Source organism: Strix uralensis, chromosome 15 (assembly GCF_047716275.1).
Source record: "Strix uralensis isolate ZFMK-TIS-50842 chromosome 15, bStrUra1, whole genome shotgun sequence".
Lineage (NCBI taxonomy): Eukaryota > Metazoa > Chordata > Aves > Strigiformes > Strigidae > Strix > Strix uralensis.
The window spans coordinates 18,233,353-18,247,036 of record NC_133986.1 but is presented as its reverse complement, the minus strand read 5'-3'; the positions used below and the strand labels follow the sequence as shown (position 1 = coordinate 18,247,036).

At 53.9% G+C, this 13,684-nt stretch overlaps 2 protein-coding genes across 3 annotated transcripts in view; one reads left to right on the top strand and one right to left on the bottom strand.

The window, feature by feature from the left end:
• Window positions 1-1,063: 1,063 nt before the first annotated feature.
• Window positions 1,064-2,611, bottom strand: ASCL2 (achaete-scute family bHLH transcription factor 2). The gene is made up of 2 exons (XM_074884669.1): window positions 1,996-2,611; window positions 1,064-1,882 (listed from the first exon to the last, which is right to left on the bottom strand). The coding sequence occupies exon 1, from the start codon at window positions 2,520-2,522 to the stop codon at window positions 2,007-2,009; it is 516 nt and encodes a 171-aa protein (XP_074740770.1). The 5' UTR covers window positions 2,523-2,611; the 3' UTR covers window positions 1,064-1,882; window positions 1,996-2,006.
• A 7,959-nt stretch (window positions 2,612-10,570) lies between these two features.
• The window catches only part of TSPAN32 (tetraspanin 32), a 33,537-nt gene continuing 30,423 nt past the window's right edge, over window positions 10,571-13,684 (top strand). For both annotated transcript variants that reach the window (XM_074884691.1, XM_074884690.1), the window contains exons 1-2: window positions 10,571-10,696; window positions 12,728-12,842. In XM_074884691.1, coding sequence (XP_074740792.1) covers window positions 10,631-10,696; window positions 12,728-12,842 — 181 coding nt within the window. In that variant the 5' untranslated portion in view covers window positions 10,571-10,630. The remainder of the gene's footprint in view (window positions 10,697-12,727; window positions 12,843-13,684) is intronic.

Here is a 13,684-nt window from a genome sequence, read left to right as displayed (position 1 = left end):
TTAGGGAATGAAATTGAAGCACAGTAAGTATTGCTCTTCCTTGCAGGCTTCTAAATGCCACTTGCTGTTAGAGCCTGCATTTTCCTATGGGGTTTCTTTTCTCTTCAAATGGAATCATGTTATGTGGAACACTCTTACAGATTTGTATTACAGAGCACCCACTGCAATTACTGACTTTGGGACTGCTGAGCGATGATGCTCGTGAAAACTTCTACCTTCCCAGTACTAATGCAGCGGAAAGATTACACACACAGTCCCTGTAAAGTAGGTCAATTTTAATAACCCTTTCTGCTTTGTGTTCACTCAGCATATTCTATAGGCCAGCCCATTTCGCTCCATTCAACTAGTATCATTCACTAGAGCTCTTGACGGGAAGGAACAGCCCCTGCTGTAGTTTTTCACGCCATCATCACTGCGTTTTGTTTCACAGCAATCTGTTTTACCCCTGGGCTCACCTCCACTGGCACAGGTCTTCAGCACGAGCCCAAAAGTAATGGACTGAAATGGGGCCTGACAATAGTTTCTAAGGAGCAATTCATGTTTGCTTATTGCCTTTAGATAAAGTTTATGTGCGTGCAGCTGAAGTTAAGAGTAGGTCAGAGTGAGACACTTGGTTATGTGTGGGTTTTGATTTACCATGCTGTTCTCAGAGATGCTGCTCCCCTGAATAAAGGCACCCCAACCTAGCTCCTGAGAGTAGCTGCCAGGACAAACTCCAGACACCCACTCCCTCCTTACCTTCCCGTGACTCTCCCACCACGGTAGGTAAGAGCAGCACAGCCTGCAGCACCTTCTGCATGTCCAGGGGAGTTATCAGCACCGAACCTGCCTTGCCTCCTATACCCAGCTGCCGCTCCCCACACGGCATCCCTGCAGTACCTGCACCAAGTGCCGAGTTCCTAAAACTTGAATGAGGGGGGAAAAAAAAAAAAAAAGCAAGCCTGGAGGTTATGCTCTGCTGCTCCTTATTCCCTTCTGCACATGAAACCTGGTGTTGTCCCCCACCCCAGGCACAAGTTACCACGGGCATTTCTGGCAAACACACGCATCTTACAGCCCCGAAGCCATTTATAAATAGATTTTTATTTATAAAGTCAATTTACATAAAATATGATACTCTTTTAAAAACTGCATATGTACAACTTAAGAAATCCTAGCAAGTGCATACAAAAATGCCTTCAATACATTTTTTTTTTAAAAAAAAAAAAACTTCAGTTTTCAGAGAAGTGGACCTTCACACCAGGCAAACTTGGACACCACGTTAAGACACAACATAACTTTACAGTCTTTTACTAAAGTGTTTGGAGAGAAAAAGACACCACTTTTTTTTTAATCTAAACCATGTATGTTCCCAAAACATTCTAGCTGGCAGTGTTCAAGAACAAGGGAATAGGACTTGCTAAAAATAGAACCATCTCCTCACCCCTTTTCTCTAAGGTTTCTTGTACAAAAATAAGTCTTCATACACCAGTGTTCCCATAGGCAGTTCAAGTTACATATAAAATAGAATCTGACATGATAAAAAATTCCCTCCCCCTCCAGAAACAAGGAAGCATCAAGTGGTTTTCTTTTTTTTTTTTTTTTCCCCACCCCTCCAAAGCAACACCAGACAGCAGCCGGGGGGAGCGTGGGGTCGCTCGGGCCTCCTCTCCGTCGGCAGCTCCCGGCGGGCAGGTGGAGCCGCTGCCCCGGAGCCGGTACCGGAGCCCCGCCGGTCATTTACACCATTGCACTTTCCACAGCCCGAAGACGACGGGTGAACCCGGCGAGAAGAGCGGCCAGCGGGGTCCCGCCGGGGTCGGGGCGGGGGGCAGTATTTTGGGGGGTGGGATGCTGGCTGCTGCGGAGAGCGAGGGCGCTGAGGTACTGCGGGCTGAACGGGCTGCGGAGAGATGTGCAGAGAGCCCCGATGGGTGCGTGTCCCGCTCCGCCGGGGGGAGCGGCCCCCCCCTTCCCCTCCGCTCCCCCCCCCGCCCCCTCCGGTCCCCCCCTCACCTCCCGCCGGGTCAGCAGCTCCCCAGCCAGCTGGTGAAGTCCAGCAGCTCCCGCTCCTCGGGGCTGAGCGTCGCGTCGTAGCCGCTCTCCTCGGAAGAGCAGGGCGAGCCGGGCACGGAGGAGGCGAAGGAGGGCGAAGCGGAGGAGTAGCCACCGCCCTCCCCGACGGTCGCCCGCCCGCGGCCGTCGGGGAAGGCGGCGGCGGCGGCGTCGTGCTCGTCGAGGAGCCGCTGCAAGGCGCGGATATACTCGACGGCGGAGCGGAGGGTCTCCACCTTGCTCATCTTCTTGCTGGCGGCGCCGTGCGGGACGTGCTGGCGGAGGGCGGCGAAGCCCAGGTTGACCAGGCGCACGCGGTTCCGCTCCCGCTCGTTCCGACGGGCCACGGCGGCCGCCGCCGCCGCCCCGGGGCCCGGCAGGGCGGGGAAGGCCAGGCGGCGCTTGCAGCGCAGCAGCTCGGGGGAGGCGGGCCGCCGGCGGCCGCGGGGGGCGGCGGGGGGCAGCGGCGGCAGGGCCCCGCCGTTCATCGCCGGGCGGCCACGGCGGCGGCTGGCGGAAGGCGCGCGAAGGGAGTGAGAAATGCGAGGAAGGGGGGGGAAAAGAAAAATAATTACAAGCTAAATTTAAAGGGAAAAAAAAAAAAAAAAAAAAAAAAGAAGAAGAAGAGGGCGGCGGGGGGCGCGCGGGTCCCGGTTCCCGCCGCCGCTCCGCGCCTCTGCGGCGCGCGCCGCCGCCGGCCGGCCCTTATCAACGCGCCGCCGCTCGCGAGCCCCCGCCGGCCGCACGCGCCGCGCACGCCGCGCCACGCGCGCCCCCCCCACCCCCGCCCGCCCCCCCCCGCGCGCGCCCCCGCCCCCCGCGCGCGCCCGGCGCGTGGCGCCGCCAGCCCCGGCAAACCCCCCCACCCCCCCCACCCCCTCACTTCACCCCGCCCGCCGGAACGGGGGTGCGCTCCCGTCCCTCCTTTTGCAACTTTTTTTCCCTTGAATCACCGCTTCTATTTTTATAATTTTAATATTTTAATTTTCATGATCATTCGGGGGCGGGGCTCCCCCTCCCGCCCCGCCCCCCCCCCCCCCCTTCTCCCCGCACACCTGGTACTCCCCCTGCCCCGGTGCGGCGCCAGCGCGGGGTCCTGCCCCTCCAAATCTGCCATTTTTCCCCCCAAAACCGGGCTCCTGATGGTGTCGGGGGAGGGGGCGCCGCGGGGACCCCCCCGCGGGGCGGTGGGTGGACGCGCCACCGCCCCCTCCATCCCCCAGAGGGGTCGGGGCCGTGCGGGCACCCGGTTGCTTTGCAAAGCGAGGGGCTGTGCTGCGTGTGCCAAAAAATAAAAATAACAATAAAAATAATAAAAATTGATGGCAGTTGCGTGACGGCAGTCGCCTCGCACGGGCCGTTCTCTGCGCGCCGGCTTCTGAAACCCTCAAACTCTCCCTAAAGGAGGGTTTCAAGGCTAAAGGCAGGGCGAGGGGAGGAAAAACGCGAAGCCTGGGTGGCTCGGGGGTCGACCCCGGGCTCGCCCCTGCCGGGGCCGGCGGGGCGGGGAGGGCAGAGCAGAGGAGCCGCTTCTCGGTGCCCCCGGGAGCCTGGGGGGAGCAGTGACTGGGGGGGTGTTTGGCTGAATAAACGGGGTGGCTGAGGGGGTGCTACACGCACCCACTGCCCGGGGGCCGCGCCCCGGCTCGGCTTCCGAGATGTGCTGTCCCGGGGGCTTTGGTCCTGCGCAGCCTTTAAAAAAATAACAAACCCAACAAAACTGCGATGCTAAAACAGCCCTGACAGACCTTTGCGCTGGCCCCTGGGCTAGCAGCCCCTCGGCCTGACCGGCTGCAGGAGGTGGAGGATGCTCAGCCAGGTTGAAGCTTTGCAGCAGCTGTTAATTAGAGAAGTGCTAATTGCCCTCTGCAGGGTCTCCCTGCGCCCAGAGGTGTGCAGGTGGGGAGGTTTGAGGCAGTTCGGTTCTGGGGCTTCATGTTTTGGCAGGGAACATATAACGCCTTCTCAGGAAGATGCCCAGAGCGGGTGGCAGGGACGCGCGCGCGCCCTCGGCAGAGCCATCACCGCGCAGACTGTGCCAGCGAGACTCTGCAGCACGATTCGGGGATCAGGGCAAGGATCGGCATCCCCCTGGCTACCCTGAACCGCTCGGGTGCTGCCCTAGGGTGTATTAAACCAAAAATATTCCTACAAAGAGCCATCCGTGCTTTCTAGATGTGACACGGAGGGGGCTCTCTACCTGCGTGGGGTATTTAGGGAGCAGCCAGGCTCCACCATGTTGGAAGAGAAATATTTTTCCCAGGGATCAGTTGCAACAGCAGCAGGTTGAAGGAGCGAGTCCCGCTGCAGCGTCGCAGGCAGCCGGGCTGAAATTCCTGGAAGTGACGGGAAGGAGTCTGTGAGCACTTTGCACTTCTGGTAATCCCACGCAAGCACGCGTCAGGCTTCGCGCCCAAATTCGGTGGCTTTTGAGACGTTCTTGGCCCCCGACGTGGAGGAGAAGCGGCTAGCAGCCGTGCGGCTCCTCGGAAGGGTTTGGCCCAAGAGGAGCAGCTCGTGGCCTGCGGCGCAGGCAGGCGCCTGCTGCCTGGTGGGGGGTTTCCTGGGAAGCACAGGGGAGCTGCTTGCGCCTCGAATTGTGCTTGTGTCACGGGAGGGTTTGCTCAGCTCAAGCCGTGGAACGCTGGCGCGTGTCTTCGGCATCTGCCAAGCTGCCTTGGCTGGCGCAGGGGCTGCCCGTGCCCTCCGCAGCGATAGCGGCTTAGGCAGAAAGGGCGTTACTGCAATGGAGTAATAGTGATGTTCTTTTATTACCTGTCTTTAATTTCTGATGCAAGCCTTTCTCACAGGAAAGAGGAAGCTGCTGGCTTTGAAGCTTTTCAAGAGAAAACCTTCTGTATCGAAGAGCCACGCTCAAGACTAATAACTGGATTTTTATCGTACAAAAATAACTACAGGAAAATTTTTTGTCATTAATAATGCACAGTTCAAACACCAGTAAAACCAGTCTCAAGGGACAGCGTGCGGCCTGCAGCCCCAGCGTTTCCACGCTCAGCTCAGGGACGAACTTGCCTTGTCCAAATCGGCTTCGGGGCTGCTGATCGCGACGCGAGTTCCCAGCCAGATGTGGCTGTTGGACCTGGGCCTGAGCACGGCACAAAGCAACTGCTTACGCTTTCTTAACAACACAGCTGTATTCCTGATAGTCTGAAGGAAGGTAGGCACATCTCCTACTCTGAGAAATGTAATCTTATTTGAAATCTCTTTATGAAGCTAATGACTATGTAAGATCCAGTAGAACAAGACATCATTAAACACTGTCTGTGTTCACAATCAACTTCCTGATCGTAATCTGGGGAGAGAGAGCATCCAGCGATGTGCTACCCATCCCCAGAGGGTGGGGAGAAGAATTTCTCCCCTCCTGGCACAGGTAAGGCAAAAGTGATAAATGCACAGTTGGTGTGGACGCCTCAAAGCCCTGCGTGGCTTCGGCCAGCGAGGTGCGAGGTGGGTGCACTCTGTTCGGAGGGAGGGTGGCTGCGGGGAAGGGCCCCCGAGCCCTGACACCACGTGTTATTTCTTGCATCTGCCAGAGGTGAGAGCAGAACTCTGCTGCCTGACTTGGCACGTGTGTCAGCGGGAACGTGGCAGACGAGGTGCTGGCTCAGTCCCGCCGTGACCCAGGCGTTACGGGCAGCTGACGTGAGCTTTTTAATTTTTTTGGCCAAAACTTTCTGGACCTCAGTGGAAAGCAGTCCCATTGCAATAAGGCTCGAGAGGGTGAATGCCAGAAATAAATGGTGATGGGCAGTCGAGAGCCCCGTTCTCGGTGAGCAGGTGAATCCCCGTTTGCCAGGCTGGGCTCTGCTCGCGCTGGTTTTGCTAGGAGCAGGGCTAGAGTCCTGTCTTCAGGTCTATCACTTGCACAGCTGCCTCCTGGGCAGTTATCGTATGCAATTAGTTACCATGTGGAAAAGAAAAAAAATTTAAGTAGGGAGGTGTGCTTTAGAGCTATGAGTGCAGTTGTTTCACTTTCGGGGGGGAAAGAAGCTTATTTGAGTTCATTCTGAAGGGGACTCCCTGTCTTCAGCTTATGCTCTTTTCAAATGTAATCTTTCTTGCGCTTGATGAACTTTTTTTTAATAACTCTTCTGACATTTTTTTTTGCTCATCTATAATTAATTTCAAAATACCTGGGAATCACTGAAGGATTTCTGAGACACACTTTGGAAATAATAATAAATAAAAAAGTCCTTTGGAGATTTTATGATTTCTCTCCGGTTTTGTTTCTTCCAAGGCAGCCTCTGGCCAGCCTTGTTTCCATTCACAGCGGAGTTGTATGGTGCATCTGAAGCTTGGCAAAGCCCAGCGCCTCCCCCTTTTCTTCTCTCCTTCCCTTCTTGAAAAGAGGCAGCCCCGGGTTTAAAAGTTGATTTTTAGCTTTGATTGTGCGTATGTGCTATATGAATGCTAAGCAGCCTTTACAATGCATCCTTGTGATGCGCCCGGGAAAGCAGACGAGGGCTGTGGGGTCTCTCTGGCTTCCCCTCATTCATACGGCCTCGGTGCGGTTTGATGTGAGCATGTTTTATTTACGAGCAAGCTGCAGGGTGAATATAGCTGTGTTACGGGCTGTAGCTGAGGGACCCAATGGGCTGAGCCAGTGACCCTTGTGAATCTGCCACGTTTGGAGCTCCTTTCCTCCCTGGAGGAGAGTTATTTTCCCTAATGGTGGTGCGGGCTGGTGAAGGAGGAGGCTCCCCAGAGGCGGCAGGGACCCGGCATGGATGTGTCCTGCCTGGACCATGGGTGTAGTTTTGCCTCCTGGGGCGACCTCCTCTCCCCTGCCTCCAGCCCATCCTGTCGCAGGAGCACAAGTAGCAGCACCCCAACCCCGAGGGGGAGGTTTCTCTTACCTGCTGCCCAGCTGGAGTTCAAGCAGCTGGGGCTGGGGTGCTGCTGTTGCATCACTTGTGACTGCACCGATGGGGCAAGAGTCAGAAAAGTGGATGGTGAAAAAGCACGAGCATGAATTCAGGCTCTTCCCCTCCATTTATGTTTAGTCTCCCAAGTTCACCCGGTGCAGCATTAACACATCAGATCCCCCAGCTCTCTTAGGACATCCATCTGACAGTGTGGGCAGCATTTCCCTCCGGCTCGGAAGAGGGTTGGAGGTTTTTAGCTCTGCAAAAAATGTGATCTGGCTTTGTTCCCTTTTTTAAATCAATCCTTTCCTTCTGGACGACGTGGCACGTCCTTCCGACCCCCGTGCAGCTGGGGATGCCAGGGTGTATTTTCACAGCCTAACAGAAGGCTGCAAGCTGCCCCAAGGCTAGAGGAAGAGGGCACCTGGGCTCCCCCGGGTATTTTCAGCCTCGCTACCTTCTTTCCACGCTCCGGCTGATAAGCAGAGATAAGGGACAAAGCCGCAGGTGGGAGCTGTGGTCACCTGTGGTTTTTGCACCACATTTGGGAGCGGTAAGTTGTGCTCTTGCAAAGGGGACCAACTGATAACAGCCGGCAGGCCGGGCAGGAGGCCGAGTCTTGCTGGAAAAGCCACGCTGCCATCCAGTCCTGCCTCTCTGCCTGCTGGGCTGGGGCTGGGGGGACACCCTGCTTCTGGCCAGGGCTCTCTGGGCTGCTGAGGCAGGCGTGTGCCCATGACATGGCACCCAGAGGAATTTTAATCCCAGAGAAAGGGAGGTTTTGTAAAGAGCCCCTTTCAGTGGCCACAGTTACAATGAGTGTGCATGCCCCCCCTGTGCTCACTTTGGTAGAGTGCTGAATGTGCCTCCCTCAATCAGAGCCCAACCTCTTAATGCCCCAGGTCTACTAATGCTCCTACTATCGACTTTCTTTTGGGCAGAGGGAGAAACTTCTTTTGCTCTATTATTTTTTGATGTGAGAAATTCACATATGTTCTGCCCCAAAGAGAAATCTTTCAAGCCATACCTATATGGGATAAAGTGTAAGACAAAGGAAAACAGCAGAAAATGCCTCTACCCCCAAATCCAGCACGGCGCCGGAGCAGGTTACCGAGGGAGCAGGCACGAAGGCAGAGCGCCGAGCGCTGGAGGTGGGAGAAACATCTGAAGCATCAGAGGACATGGGCAAGCTACCCAGGAATAGGCATTTGCAACCAAACCAGAGGAAACATCTGTTAAAACTCAGGTTTTTAAAGTTGCAGATCTGCTTTGAGAGCTTGGTGAGGCACTGAAGGTGCCTGTTTTTATGGCTGGGGACAAAAGCATCTTTTGTGGAGAGACTAGGAGCCCTTCCAAGGGTGTCGGTGATGATTTTGTGACGTCTCAGGTGGTCCGGCAGTGAGGTGCGAGGCTCCTGCACTGACAGAGGAGACCTTTGGGGAACTGGCAAGGGAACCGCCCATCTATTTCCTTCAGAAATCGCCCAGGCCTTCGGGAAAGGCTTCTGCTGGCCTGTGGGGACCTCTAGTGTGAGATCTGGCTTGGCACAGGTCTCGGGTGGTGTGCCTTTAGGGTTGGGAAGGAAACTGGGGTCTGGGGGGAAATGAAGATGGGCTGCATGGGTTTGCTCACTTCCCCGGCTGTGAAACAGGGGATGACCACGGCTGCCCTCGCTCCTAACCCGCCGTCGCTCTTGGTTGGGCTTCTGTACCCAGTGTTAGACCCAGAGCTGGGGTTAGACCCGGAGCTGTGCTTCAAACCTTCTTGCAACCCTTCCAGATTTAACCTGTAACTCTACCTATGGACCAACCCTGCTGCCTCTGTACCCGTGCCCATTTGGTGGTCAGTCCCCTTGAAAATGCGGGTGACAACCCAACCGTCTGCGTCCCATAGCGCCAGAAGGAATGACGGCTGCTATCAGCTCTGCCTTTGGATGCAGCCCTAACTCCACCACAGCTTTTCATAAGGCACCTTCCCCACCTGGCCCATCGTGGGGACCATGTGGATATCACAGAATCACAGAATCATCCAGGCTGGAAAAGCCCTTGAAGATCCTCCAGTCCAACCATGAACCTCACACTGACCGTTCTCAACTCCACCAGATCCCTCAGCGCTGGGTCAACCCGACTCTTCAGCCCCTCCAGGGATGGGGACTCCCCCCCTGCCCTGGGCAGCCCATTCCAATGCCTAACAACCCCTTCTGGAAAGAAGAACTTCCTAGGAGTCAGTCTAAATCCAGCTGCTCACCTTGCAGCTGTACTTCTGTCCCCAGGGGATCTGCACTGCTGTGGATGACGTCTGGTCCCTGCTCCCAGACCTGTGTGGCAGGGCATGAGCTGCCTCCCCAGCCTGTTGCCCTCTCTCTGTAGTGCTCTCCCCACTGGTCCCTGCTCTGCTGCCCATCTGTTGGCCTTTCTCAGGTGGTTTCCAGCTGTTGGCTGGGGTAGGAAGGTCTCTCTGTGCACATGGGTACATCAGTGGCTCCCGCTGGGCATCGGGGACCCCCCACGGCAGGGACCCACGACTCATGGGGAATGTGTTTGGAAACAGCTGCGACAGCTCTCCTTGGTGTCTCAGGAGGTTGCAACCAAGATGTTTTGCAATAAAACTTGCAGAAAAGCTAGTGATGTAGTCAGAAGATCATGACATGCTTTTTCCTGTGCACAGGGCTTTGTGCAACTCACTTTCTCTTGCTTCTCTTTGCTCTACAAAATGCATCTTCCTTGCTTTATTCACTCTCCTCCTCTTTCTTCTTAGTCATTTTCCTGTAGCTACAGTTACTGATGTGGGAGGGTTTTACCTTTTTCCGCCCGTTCTTTGCCACCTGGGGGGAGTGCAACTATTTTCCATTATTCTGTTTTACCTCTTTTCCATCAGTCTAGCTCCGAAACTAAAGTTGATTAAGGCACTCAGTCTCCCTTTGGACTGATCATTCTTGAGGCTTCTTTGGTATTTACTTTTGGGAAACACACATCCAGCAGGCAGCTGGTTTTGAAGACCAGAAGTCACCTGAGTCTTCTGTAGCCGTGGGTCCATGGGGTCTTCAGTGCTAGGAGAGAGGAAAGGACAGAGTCAAAACGTCCATGGACGGTGAGGGTTTCCCAAGCAGGGGTTTATATTTATGTATAGCCATTTTTCTGAATAAAATACTACCAAAGGGATTTTTTTCCCTTTGCCTGCAAATAAGTTTTAATAGAGTCTTGGAAGACTCATGCAGATCTGTTTGGGGGTTTTGATCTCTTCTTTAAACAACAGGTTATTTTTTTCAAAATAACATTTTCCTAAATTTTTTCCCAAGATACTATTTATGAAGATTTAAAGTAGTTAGTGACAGTGTTCATTAAGCAAAACTGCATCCCTGTGAGAGTGAAAAACAGGGTATTTTGATACTGAAACTTGATTGAACAGTTTCAAAAATTTTTTCAAGGAGCTTTGCTCCGAACCCTGTGAAAGGCTGTTTTTCTGTATGCCTTTCCTCCTTTCCCCGCTGGCTGTGTGTTGGAGCCGATGGCAGCCCACCGAGAGCCTGGGCAGAAAACAGCTGCTCTAAACAGGATTTAATAATCAGTCAGGAGGAGGTGCATCAGCACGTGGTGGGGACTACACTTCCCGAGAGGCCCCGCTGTGGCCATGCCTCCCTTTGGTGGAAACCCAGGCTTTATCAAGAGCTGGGGGGACCAACTGCCAGCTCTCTCTGGGGACAAGGAGCCATGGGACCGAGGTGCGGGATGAGGACCACCAAGTGCCAGCTGATGGTGACCAGCCTCTGTGTCATGGTGAGCAGGCAGGTTTGAGGGGATCTCTGCAGAATCGAGGTGAACTGTTGCCTTCCCTGTCCCCGCTCAGAGAGGGTCGGGTTTTCCCACGATCTGTTTTTTGCGGGTGGAGGACAAGCAAAGCCAACTGCCTGAGTTATCGTTGCACGCTGGGCAGTTATCGCTGGCCGCCAGCATCGCCCCCCCCTCTGCTGATAGACTTCTCCTTTCTCAGGGCTGTCACACCACTGCAGCTCTTTCACAACCCAGCAGCCCCCTCGAAGGAGAAAGGAAAGGTCGCTGCCAGCAGAATGGGTGGTTTTCAGCAAAAAGATATTTGCTCCTGTCTCCTCGGAGCAAAAGAGGGAGAATGGATCTTCTGCAGTCACACGTTGCTGGGAGGGTGGTCGGCTGCAGGTGGGATCAGTGAGGATATGAAACTGCAAGGCTTCGCTGGAAGTGTGTGTGAGAGACCTGCGGAACCGCACCGCAAAGTGAAAGCTATTCTAGGGATCCTTTTTATCAGCTTTTGAAGCAAATTCAAGGGGAGCTTCTTGACATTTTCTGTTAAAGCTGATGGGAAATGGTGGAAACCGGGGAATGCTTCTTCTGGGTGTTTTCGAGTTGTATGTGCTTGTTGCCTTTTCACTTCATCAAAACTTGCAAGCTTAAAAAAATAATAATAACCTGTGTTTAGTTCAAAGAGGGTTGATGGCTTGGAAAGAGTGTAATTAAAAGGTAGTACCTTATTTGGGGCCACACATGAAATTTATAGTTTGTCCAAATTTCAACATTTCAAGACTGTTGGCTGTAGTGGCTGTACTCTTCCAAACAACAAGATATGACATTTGGAGGCAGTCAAAGGAGGACTGGTAGCAAGCATGTTTAGAGATGTTAAGGCACAGCTGCTGTGGATGGCTAAAAGCATGTTACTGCTGTTGGGAAGATTTTAGACCGGTGTTTCTCAGAAACAATGATGCACTTAGCATTTTGCTGGGCGTGGGTCAAGATAGGCAGTAATGCACAGCATGCAGGATCAGTAGGTGCCACAAATTAGGTTATTTATGAGGAGAAAATGCTATGGTTTGGATGTATTGAGCATCTGAAACTATAAGTCTCCAGCAAAATGTATTAGAAAATGACATACAGTGGGGATTATGTTGACACCAGACTGTCACATTTGACACAGGGTTAACTCCCTTGTGTTTCTGTACCATAAAGGCAGAAAATGATGAAACCTTATCTTAGGAGCTTGGAGTGGCCTCACATCTTGTATTTCCCAGGTTCATTACACTAGAGCTGGAGCTGTTTTTAACCATCCTGCTGCCGGTGCCTCCGTCCCAGCTCTGCCACTGGCCATGCTGCAAGGAGCCCTGCCCTAGGGCCAGGTGCCACCAGAGATGTTCCCTCTCCGTTGCCTGGACTTGCTCTGGGCAACACAGAGGGTAACGTGCTGGCCGTCACCCCATGCCCTGGGCATACCAACACTCTCAGAGATGGGACAGAAACATGGACGGCCCAGCAGCATGTCTCAGAGACAGAAACCAGCACAGATTACTTAAGAATAGCACAAGACTCAGCTCTTTGCACTCTACAGTAGGAAATACAGCCAACATCAGGCAATGGGACTAGCATGGCAAAGAGCAAAGCAGAGAACATCATCCCTGCCTGAAACCACTGCTGAAGCTAGCAGCCCTCATAACTGCACGTGCGTACTCTGCGGAGCAGGGTGGGACCGCACGGGTGTGCTGCAAGAGCATTGATCCTCTGGGTTTTCTTTACGTGCTGGGAATTTCATCCATGGACACTGGCCAAGAGACTGTGGGCTGCGTGGCGTCGTGTGCACTCATTATGCAAGAGAGAAAAAGAGCTTTAGTATGTTGAAGTGTCTGGGGTTTGTCCTTCTACATGCATTTTGGAGTACACGCAGTGGTCTTTGGATCAGGCTGTCTGCATCTGCGTGGGGCTCAGCAGTATACACCTCTAAGCTTTGTGTGCCCTCAGCAGGAGCTGCTGCCTTGTCAATCCCTTCCTAAAATCCTTCTCTTCCAGCTGCTGGGGTTGTCCATTGCCACACTGAGCACAGTCACTCACTACGGGCTCCATTTCACCCTCATCAGCAACATCTCCCTGGAGAACAACTCCTACAGGGTCATCCACCACGCAGGTACGTCGGGGTTGCACCCCAGTGAGAGCGCAGGAGCTGCAAAATCCCCTAAAGCGATTGAAGGAAATGCTGAGGTATTGCGGGAGGAGGCAGGGGCTGGCTTTTGGAGGATGTATTAGGACTAACACAGTCCCACAGGCACTTTTTTCTGTATCAGCACCGAGGGGTGCTGTGGGGGCACAGGGTGCTCAGGTGCTGCTGCATTCGCTCCTGCCCCGTTATTCACCATCTCCCCGTCCTTCCCCCGTGCCATGCTGAAAGCTCCGGGGGAGCTCAGCCACCGATGGACCTAAAGGTGCAGTGGGGCTGGAAAGGCCCTGGGGGCGTGGGGAGAGGGACTGTTCCAGGAGTTGAAGCAGACCATAGAAAATTGAGGCTGGGAGGAGAAATGCGTGGAAACACCTGTTTTGGGAGGAAATGTGGGGTTTTTCCCCTACACAAGGGAGAAATATAAACTGAATCTCAGATACAAGGCTAAAGCAAAGAGATGAGAACAGCCCAGATACTAAAATACCCTGCTCTCTGCTGAGCTCACATCTGCTGCTTCTTCAGAGCTATACTCTGGGCTTAAACATGCTCATACACTCTTTAGATGCTGGTTCTCAATTTCAGTTTAACAAGGCACGTGTTAAACTATGTTAGTCCAAAGCTAAGGTACAGCCCTCCCCCTTTCCTACAGACACCAGGGGTTAGATAGGCTGGAACTTAACACAGTCTTGCAGGCTCTCCCTTCCCAGCCCCTGGGTCCCTGAGCCCTGTCCCAGGGTACCGGCTGTGACCCAGCCTTAGCCAGGAGGAAACCAGCGGGCGAGTGTTGCACCAGATTAGCCACGCACAACGTC